General features: G+C 34.9%; 1 protein-coding gene and 1 long non-coding RNA gene across 2 annotated transcripts; one reads left to right on the top strand and one right to left on the bottom strand.

The window, feature by feature from the left end:
• Window positions 1-7,876: 7,876 nt before the first annotated feature.
• LOC140838894 (fructose-bisphosphate aldolase 5, cytosolic) lies at window positions 7,877-10,452 on the bottom strand. The gene is made up of 3 exons (XM_073205510.1): window positions 10,301-10,452; window positions 8,797-9,479; window positions 7,877-8,402 (listed from the first exon to the last, which is right to left on the bottom strand). Exons 1-3 carry the CDS (start codon window positions 10,326-10,328, stop codon window positions 8,040-8,042), a joined length of 1,074 nt encoding a protein of 357 aa, XP_073061611.1. The 5' UTR covers window positions 10,329-10,452; the 3' UTR covers window positions 7,877-8,039.
• On the top strand, window positions 8,376-8,622 carry LOC140838895 (uncharacterized). The gene is made up of 2 exons (XR_012119677.1): window positions 8,376-8,512; window positions 8,593-8,622. It is a non-coding gene; the product is annotated as an uncharacterized lncRNA (long non-coding RNA).
• Window positions 10,453-10,666: the final 214 nt, after the last annotated feature.

The following is a 10,666-nucleotide window of genomic DNA, read 5'->3' as shown; positions in this document are numbered from 1 at the left end:
TATACAATTTGGGAGAGGGACTAGAATTATAGATCATTAGAGACATATCGTTGAATGTATATATCATTCGAAAGGTGTATAACTTTAGCGAAACCTAGGAGAGATCATCGTTTGCATTTATCATTTAAGCTTAGATTTTTATTAGGAATGTTTGAATCGAAGTTTGAATTATACAATTTATTCGTCACTTGGGAAAGAAGGAATAAAACAATTAAGTGTTCTTGGTCATTAAATGATTGGAATTCATGAATATAGGCGCAACCAGAATATTTATCGTGGAAACTAAGTGAAGTCACTCTTTTAGATATTTTCTCTCATTGATATTTTCTCAATTCGGTGATTAAATTAATATTTATTTGCAATTAATTAGTTCTAAGTAAACCAAACCATATATTGATTTTTCTAAATAAAGTCGTGGTAATTTAATTACAAGCACTGATATACTTTTACATACACGCTCCAATTTAGAAATATACTTTACTCTTATATATTAAAAATTGACAACCGTGAGCTTGCAAACGGAAAATACGCAACAATTATTCAACAACATTGCCTCAATTTGAATCGCAAAGCCCCGAAACAAAGTAGACAATTCAGTGAGTCCCATCATAGAATGAACCATTTCCATCAAACGTCGGTGTGGATCAAATCCATTAGACCATGTGCACATTACACATTTACATTAAAAGGAATCTTGGTCATTTTTCCTTTCAGACAAGATTCACAAGTAGGTAGAGAATTTATGTCTGACAAGTCAAACATGCCTTCTCCCACTAGTTTGTGCATCTTTCTTTGAGAAATATGATCTAGTCTAGTGTACCATATTTGTGCGAGATTTGGATCTTTTAATATGTGCTTGGATATTGTTCAACGGAATATCTTTAATTTTATGTTATAGAGATTATTTATTAATTCGTCAGTTCCTATTAAACATTCATTCTTGTAAATATTGTAAACACATTTAGCAAAAACCCAAGAATAATTATCCTATCAAGCATAGAAATAGAAATAATGTTTTTAACCAACTCAGGAATAAATAAAACGTCTTTCAAAAGTAACCTATAATTATTGTTTAAATTCAAAGTGACATCTTTGATGACGGTTGCAGCAACCCTTGATCCATTCTCTAATCTCATAAATGTATCGCCAACTCTAACTCTCTTGCTTCTTGACATCACCATCAAATCATTGCATAGATGAGAACCACATCCAATATCAAATACCAAAGAAGAAGAATTAATTGAGACACTTCAATGTAAAACATACAATGGCCAGAACGCTTCTGGGCAAGATACTCCGTGTAGTTACGCCTCCACTGTCCATGTTTGTTGAAATAGAAACATATATGTTCTGACTTTGCGGGGTTTTGTGGTCCCTGGAGTGAGTTTATTTTATGGCTTTTTATTTGGCTTTTTCTTCTTGGGTGGGACAGGCTCCTTGTTCCTTCTATTTTGGACCCATTTTTTTGTACCGGGCGACGAGTTTACTAACCACCACAATTATTAAAGAAGTTAATAAATTAAATACATATTTTTATTTAATTTCCAATGTAATCTATAATAATTGATTTCTTGTAAAATTTATTTTTATCATAAATAATTAAAAAAATTCTAATTATTTAGAGAAAATCATTAATTTACCAAATTTTGATTTTAAAAAAAATTGAACAAATTTTCATAAAATATCATTTTTCTCCAAAATATTGTAAAATCATAAAATCGCATCATATGCCCGAAAAATTCAAGCCCATGACACAAAACGGTGCCCAAGACGTTCTCGGCCACCAGCCGCGCTGTCCGCCCCCTGCCCGATTAGATTGGGCGCTAACTGGCACACTATGCGAGCCTTGCGTGCATGTGTTAGCGTAACCGGTAGGCGATGAGCATCGTTGCGATCACATGCCGCACGTTGACTCCCGAAACTATTCCAGGAATTCCGAAAAAAAATTTCCCTGATTAAAATCAAAATTTTAATGGTGCGTCAATTTTCTGAAACAATTTTCTTGTGTGGTTAGAAATAAAATACTCAACATAAAACTTAAACATATGATATGTTGGGGATCAATATCGAGTTTATATGGGGGTGAATAAACTCGTTCTTTTGTTGGACGTATTTTCAAAGGTGCTAGAATCCTGTTAGAGATTATAGCTTATCTTATTCGAATATATATTCAGCATATCACAATAATAAGTTTTGAAATGATATAATGATATGAGGGTGAAAGCAATAAAATAGTAGGCAGTAGACATTGGTTGTTTCTGGAAGTTCGAAAATGAATCTTCTACGTCTTCTTTTCTTCTGTTTCCAGAAGGTATCACTAAAAGAATTTGGCTATTACAGTACAACTTTTTTACACACCCAATTCAATAGGACTTACCATTATCCTACTGAAACTCTTAGCTTTACAACACTGTAAAATGAATATAACAAAGTTCTGGAAAATACTCTTTCCCAATTACATACTCTTCTCAACAAGATGTAGTAAATTAGGGGATAATTTTGGCTTAATAAAATCATTAAGGTTCTAATTATAAGTTAACTCAATTAACAAATTAAATAAAATACTATCCTTACTAATCCTTAAATAAAAGTCCCCTAATTGAAATAAAGAGCACAAGCACTAAATCTTTAAAGGTTTTAAAATCTTAAAGTCACCCAATAAAAAAATTAGGCTTTAAAAGACTAAAAATTCATAATTTAATTTAAATGCCCCATCCTTAATTTAAAATAAAAATACCGCATTAAAAATCGCCAAAATCGTCACCGGTCTCGCATCGAATAATCGCCTGAAACATGAAACTCGAGAAAACATTTTAACGTGCATCACATAAACATTAAAATAATACAATTTAAATAAATCATGCATCACAAAAATCATTTTAAACTTGAATAAAATATTTAACAATTAAATAAATGTGTGGGTTATACGTGTACTGAATTTGGGCTCTACATATATCTATATTATGAAGTAATTCAAACAAGGGGCATCAATTTGACGGTTTATAAAAAAATTGCCATTATGTCCCTATATTTTGTAAACACCAATAACTCAAGCAACAACAACAGTACATACATATAAACGTAGTCTTATAAACAAACATATTTTGTATCATTATAAACATACGCAGTGTTTGGTTGGGCGGATTAGGTGTTAGATTATTTTACCACATCTAATCATGCGTTTGATACGATTTTTATTTAACCAGCTCAATCCTTCCTATGAGTGGTTAGGTGGTATTACGTGTGATAAAATAATACCTCCTTCCTCCGTAGGATTATTAATCTCTCTTCTATCCCTACTCTCTTTCCAATTTTACCCTTCTTCCTTCACCGCTATTGAACCACCTCGGATGCCGGACCGCCGCCGAACCTCCCCCGCTGTCGCCGTCGTCGGATCGCCGCCGCCGGACTACACCGCACAGCCGTCGCCGGACCTTCTCCGGAACGCCATCACCGATGTCGGACCACCGACTCACCGCCGTCGTCGCCGCCACGTCGGCTGCTGGACCCCCCGCCGAACCACCGTCGGACTGCCGAACAGCCGCCGCCGTAGTGGAAGAAGAAAAAAAAAGAGGAAGGGCAATTTTGTCCTTTCATCAAAAATTTCAAAATTATCCTTCACTTAAAAATCTTACCAAACATACTACCATATATTATATATCTACGACAATCATTTTTTTATCATTTACATACTAATCATTAGTTTATTTTATCATGCAACCAAACGCAGCCATAGACATAAACATTGTAAAACTTGTTTCAAACCCTGACATTGAATTTACTATAATACACATGCGGAAGCTATACAATAATAAGTCTCGGTTCTTGTCGAGGTGAGACATGTCACAAGCATCCATTGGCGAACCGGCATCCTATGCATCTTCACTACCTGATCCTGTAATACATGAGCTACGTGAGTTTATAAAACTCAATAAGTTGGCACTTATACTTATCAATATGCGTAGAAGGAACATACATATCAAGTTGTGATCAACAATGAATCTTTAAACCATGTCTCATAGCATATATTCATGTTCATTTTTGTACTTGAGCCTCATAAGTTGACATGTACTACCCTGCTTGCTTTATTATATAGCTACTACTGTGTTGGACGTCAGGGAGCAACCTTTGGAAACCCCACGCCCCATGAACATATATTGTTCACTAGGTTTGGTGGACTTAAAACCACTCATGATGTCAACAAGCTCTATATCATGTAAAAATCAGTCATTTTTCTTTCATGTTCATGTTCATGACATAGCACTCATCTTCAATATTCATGAGTTTCTTTCATATTTAATACATAACAATGAAATATGGTACTATGTTTTCATCAATAAACATACTAACAATGTACATATATCAATAAACAATGGGAATCATTTGAAAATCATAATATTACTCATGTATTACTTCAAGAACATGCCAACTTACAGTCCAAGCGTAAGAACACTGGTTTGAGACGATGTTTATCAGTCATATGCTGTCAATAAACCAATAGTTCAGTCACTATGTCTCTAGTAGGTGAAAGCTACTCCTTTACATATAGAACAACTAAAAGAGAAGAAAATTTACACCCTTAGGAAGTTCTTGATATGAAGAATTAAGTTCTTACTTCAAAATGATGAAAGGAATGAAGAAGAGAACTTTTGGAGGAAGGGTTTCTTGGTTTACTTCGAACTTATGCTGTAAGGAAACGAAGGAATGTTGAAGAAGCCTTGAAATTTCGAAACTTATCATTTTCTTATACTCAGCGGCGCTCGGGCGGTAATATATTACTGCTCGGGCACCAAACATTCTGCCCAAAAGATGAAAATCGCTCGGGCGGTCATTTTCTATCGCTCAGGCGCCACCTGTTCTGCCTCTGCGCACTGCTTCATCAAAGATTTCTCCAGAAACAGCTCTTCCCTTCATAATTTGAAAAGGTGGTAAAAATTTAAGTTGTAGCCCTATGTCTTGGATTGAATCTCCAATTGGTTTCATGTCATTTGGAGGTCTACGGAAAGGTTTATGCTTATTCGCCTAACATGTGTCAGTGAGGGAATGACGGTATACACTACACACTTCGGGGCAATTTTAGCTTGTCTTCCACAATGATTTGGACAAAACCCAAAACATGAACGTTGTAGCATTATATCTTAGCTTTCTAATGGTTATGGTCTCACATAATTTGGATCAATATTCAAATGATTATGAAAAAACTCGTAAGAACTACAATATTTTCATCTCATTTCCTACCAACTTCATTACACTACTTCTACCTACACATCTTACTATCACTATTTAAACACATATTTATTCTCAATACACCATGGACAATATAAAAATCATGTACAATCTCAATATTTATACCTCAATTATCACGTGAAATCTAATGAGCTAAATAACTTATAATAAATGACATAAGCGCATTATTATCATTTGTACGAGTAACCGGACATTACATAAAGAGTGCGCTCGAATACAACGGTGAAAACCGTTGTCGTAAACGTCTAAAGACGACGTGGAAAAACCGATGTCGTAGCACTGAAAAACCGTTGTCGCAGCTACTAAAAAAACCCGCTCATAGACAACAGTATAAAGTCGTAACCCATAAAAGACAACGGTTTTAACAAAAATCGTTATCTTAGCTAAATAAAAAACCAGCACAAAGACAACGGTTTTGATAGACAACGATTTGCTAAAACCGTTGTCGTTGGCCCATAAAAGACGACAGTTTTTAAAAAACTGTTGTCTTTGACAAGGAAAAAATTCACAAAGACAACGGTTTTCGTCAAAACCGTTGTTAAAAGGAAAAAGACAACGATTTCTGATAAAACCGTTGTTTTTTGAGTGTGGTTGAATGTGGAATTTCTTATAGTGAATCCAACATTATTAATATAAAAATCTACGTACCCAAAAAGTAAAAAGTAGATGAATAAAAAAGAAGAACAAATATTATGTATATATAAATCAGTCAAAGCAATACACATTAGATTAAGATTGATATGATTTCGTACATTTTGATTGTTTTGTGAAATCAAAGTACAATAACTCATTTGACTCAAAAAGGTTCAACACATTCACATGAGAATGAAAAAATGATCATTGTCTACAAAAATTATTTAAGGTAAAGATGTAATTAAATTGAAACTATACATTATTTAAATCTGATTGTACTTTTTTTTAACATGCCCGAATTCGGAAAACTTCCAACTCTTCGAAGCAACAGGTGTAATAAAAAAATATTGAACATCGAGACTCAAGATATAAATATGGAATTAAATCGTCCAACTCAAAACAAAGAAAGAAGAAAATTTTAAGTTAAATATCCGGAAATGATAACATTACAAAAGTACGATATAACAGTAAAAGACATATGTGTACGTAAGTGGATCGACTCATCAAGTTTCCTTTGAAATGAGATCCATTCAAAGAAAAACATTCATTGGTTATTAGCGACATCCCAAAAATATCTAGGTATAAATATGGCTTTCAAAGTAGATGTTATGAAAGGGAACATAGTGGCAATATTAAGAATGAACCTCGAGATATAACCGTGGAATTAAAACACACAACAAAAAACAAATAAAGAAGAAAATCAAAGTTAAATAAGAAAATGATAAGATAATCATAATAATACCAAAAGGCAGGGACGTATCCACACATGGGCTCTCATGGGCTGTAGCCCAGCCCAAAAAAATTTTTTTTTACTACCCATTTAAAAGTTTATTAACACATCCTAACACTATCCGTTTTAGCTCACCTTAACTCTTGACATCTCCTATCCTTTTTTTACTACCCATGTAAAATATTTTTCTCTTTTTGAAGGTATCTATGTGTTGTTGTGTTGAGGCCTCCTAAATTTTATGCTACTTGTTTTAGTCTTTTTACATGAAATCCTAAATAGTTGTTATCCAATTATTAAGGAAAAAACACATTAAAAATGCATAGAGCACAAGGTGTTTGCAGACGATTCAAAAAACAAAGTGGTGTTTGTGTATGGATTCATATTTCAAAATATCTATGATCTATTTATCTCTATATTTCATATTTGTAAGATGTTTAGTTCTAACAGTAGAAATAAATAATAATTAAAAAGAAATTAGGCAATTTGGCTATGTTAATTCTTAGATGATTAATTATTGGTGTTTGCAAATCTTTACGGGATATAGGTATATGATACATTATAAACTTGATGTGATGCAAAATTTGAAAGTTTTTGCACTTGTTGAGTTATGTCAGGAACTGATTGAGAGTGGACGGTCAAAAGTTTATGTTATGTTGACTAGATTGATTCATTTTATTTTGATGTTACCTATGTCAACCGCCACTACTGAGCGAGCTTTTTCAGCAATGAAGCATGTGAAGATGACACTTCACAATAAATTGGAGGATGACTTTCTTGTCGATTGTTTGACACTCTATATTGAGCGAGATTTAGCTAAACATAGATGTAGATTCTATAATAGATGAATTTTATGTTTCAAAATCTCGTAGAGCACAACTTCGTTGAACAATATAATGTAATATCTTTTTTGATAATATATATAGTTTATTATATTAAGTTCAAGCCCCCCCAAGCTCTAATTCCTGGATCCGTCCCCTGCCAAAAGGCAAATATAATGCATATCAAAAGACAAATATAAGGTATGAGAGCAATTTAGTAAACAATTAATGAGAACTAAAAATGTTAAAATCTATTATTGTTAATATGAAAATCTATGTACCTAAAAAATAAAAAGTAGATGAATTAAAACCGAAGAATACATATTAATTATACATAGATCAATCAAAATCAAAGCAAAATACATTTTATTAATACTAATATGATTTCGTCCATTTTCATTATTTTATGAAATCGAAATACATTAACCCTACTGAAAAAACTCAACTAGATAGCATGTATTGCATATAGATATAGATTTAACGTTTTGAAGCAAAATTTTTAATTATGTACTCGGAACGAGCTTAATTCGCCACCAGTCAACAATGCAGACAAAAGAAAATATTGATTTAGTTAAAATGTTAAATACACACAATCCTCACATACAAATTGATCAATACTTGTAACCCTTTTCGTACAAGCTCTCGGAAGCCAAACTGTCCCCGCTTCCCCCGCCGTATTTCCCCAGCGTGGCCTCGGAATTGGCTTTGCACCTCTGCAAGAATGCTGCCTGTGCTTTTTCCACATTCTCCTTCTTCCCGGACCATATCTTCAGCGTGCTCTGCTGCAGAGCTCGCCCGAATGAGAATGACAGTGTCCATGGCTTGAGTACATCTAACTTGTTCATGGCGTTCAAGTTCAATGTCGCCTCTTCCTCACTCTGCCCACCTGATAAGAATACGATCCCTGGCACCGCTGGGGGCACGGTTCGACGGAGAGCTGTCACTGTGTAATCAGCAATCACCTCCGGAGTCACCTAAGTACGCAAAAGTTAACAAATCATACTCCTACAAACTATCTTTGTTTATTTTTATTTAAAATAAATTTTATTCATCTCTCAGTATAATTACTACTGTGTATCAAAAGGTTATGTTATTCTGATATAATTACTACTGTGTATCAAAAGGTTATGTTATTCTGATATAATTACTACTGTGTATCAAAAGGTTATGTTATTCTGTTGTCTTTAATTTTCACATTTTAACTGTAGAAGTTTTGTGTGTGTGTGTGTGTGTTATGTAGAATGTGAAAAATATCTAGCTTAATCTAAAAAAAATTATAAAAGTTAATGAATCCTTGGACAACCTTGAAATTAACATTAACTTAGTCATTTGTTCGCTGAATAATAATCCCATTAATATTAATATTACCTTGGGGCTGTCGGAGCCGGGAGTAACCATGTTAGGCTTCAGAAGGGTCCCTTCCAACAGCACATGCTGCTCATTCAGCGCCTTGTAAACCGCCGCAAGCACAGTTTCAGTCACCGCAGCGCATTTCTTAATATCATGGCTCCCATCCGTCAGCACCTCCGGCTCCACAATCGGCACCAGCCCGTTTTCCTGACAGATTATCGCATAACGAGCCAACCCCTGCGCATTCTGCTGAATACTCAACTCAGACGGCTCAGTGACACCAATCTTGAGAACCGCCCGCCACTTGGCGAACCGGGCTCCGGCCTTGTAGAACTGTTGGCATCGAATGCCGAGCGAGTCGAATCCCTGAGTGGTGGTCTCTCCATTGGTCCCAGCGAGATCTACGGTACCCTTGTCGACCTTGATTCCTGGAAGTACACCGTTTTCTTGGAGCACATCGACGAAGGGCTTGCCGTCGGAGGTTTTCTGGTAGAGGGTTTCCTCGAAAAGGATGACACCGGAGAGGTATTGAAGGGCGGAAGGGGAGGTGAAGAGAAGCTCACGGAGGGCTTGGCGATTGGATTCAATGTTCTCCACGTTTATGCTGGAAAGGCGTTTTCCGATGGTTCCGGTGCTCTCGTCGGCGGCTAATATGCCCTTGCCTGGTGTGGCTATGTACTTGGCATTCTTGATCAGTTCATCTACACATATATTGATATACATAAATTCATTGTATTAACTAGACCAGTATAATGATATACTTCTCTGTTACTATATTTGGAATACTCATGTAATGATCCACCAAGTATTTCAATCCAAGGTTTATGGAATTTCTACTTGTATTGATTTTTCCATAATAATTAAAAAACTAATTTCCTTGAAAACTCCAATGAACCGCTATCCAATTTTCGAACTTTTTTCACCAATTGAATATGCTTTTTCCTCGAGGGAAGAGACCACGCTTTATCAATACAGAGAAAGCCATGCAACTAGGCCCATTAATTTCAAACATCTTGTCTCATTTTTGTCCCATCAAAATGGTACAAAAGGCGTAGATTTGGATAATAAGATGCTACTTAGGACATTACCTCAACAATGTATCCAAAACTAATATTTATCGATAAAAAGTAGAGCCCGCGCTTTTTTCAATAGACTCTACATGGGAAGATAAATGTTCATTTAGATACACCATTAGGTAAGATGTACATAGCATGAAATTTTCTGAAAATTTTTGTGCTTTCCAACCATCCCTATCTACTGTTCAAATTACAAAAGGTAACCTTCTATATTCAATAATAATCCATGTGACATCAAGATCTCAAACAAGACTTGTTTGAGACTCAGTTGTAACAAACTTCTTTAATAGTAAAAACAAAAAATCAATAAATATGAATGCATTCAAGTGCTATTACTCCCCTCGCCATCCGACAAAGGTCCATATATGTGCAACACGCAAAATACACATAATAGATATGATAGAACGAAAGAGAGGTGAAATTAATAAAAGCATGCATATACTTACCAGCGTACTTTCCTACAAAGGCAGACATTCTCACACTTGAGAATATATTATATAATTTTGGAGGATAAGGAGCCTAAAGCAAGCTGACCGGTGTTCACAACATACAACCATATACCATATATATATATATATATATAGATTGGCTTCAAATGGAATCAAATTATTGGTTCATGACACGTGTCAGAAGGTTATCCCGACGAAGTTTATCATGGTGGGATAAAGGAATGAGTGATCACTCTCACTGCCAAATGGCGAGCCGTAGCCAATATCTCTATATTCTTTTTATCCTTTGATGTGTTTCTTGCCTCCAAGATTTTTGAAGAGTTCCCACTCATACATAAATTCGAAGAAAGAGTCCCCAAGAGA

This window comes from Primulina eburnea, chromosome 8 (genome assembly GCF_022965805.1).
Source record: "Primulina eburnea isolate SZY01 chromosome 8, ASM2296580v1, whole genome shotgun sequence".
Classification (NCBI taxonomy): Eukaryota; Viridiplantae; Streptophyta; class Magnoliopsida; order Lamiales; family Gesneriaceae; genus Primulina; species Primulina eburnea.
This window is presented reverse-complemented; position numbering and strand designations above follow the sequence as displayed.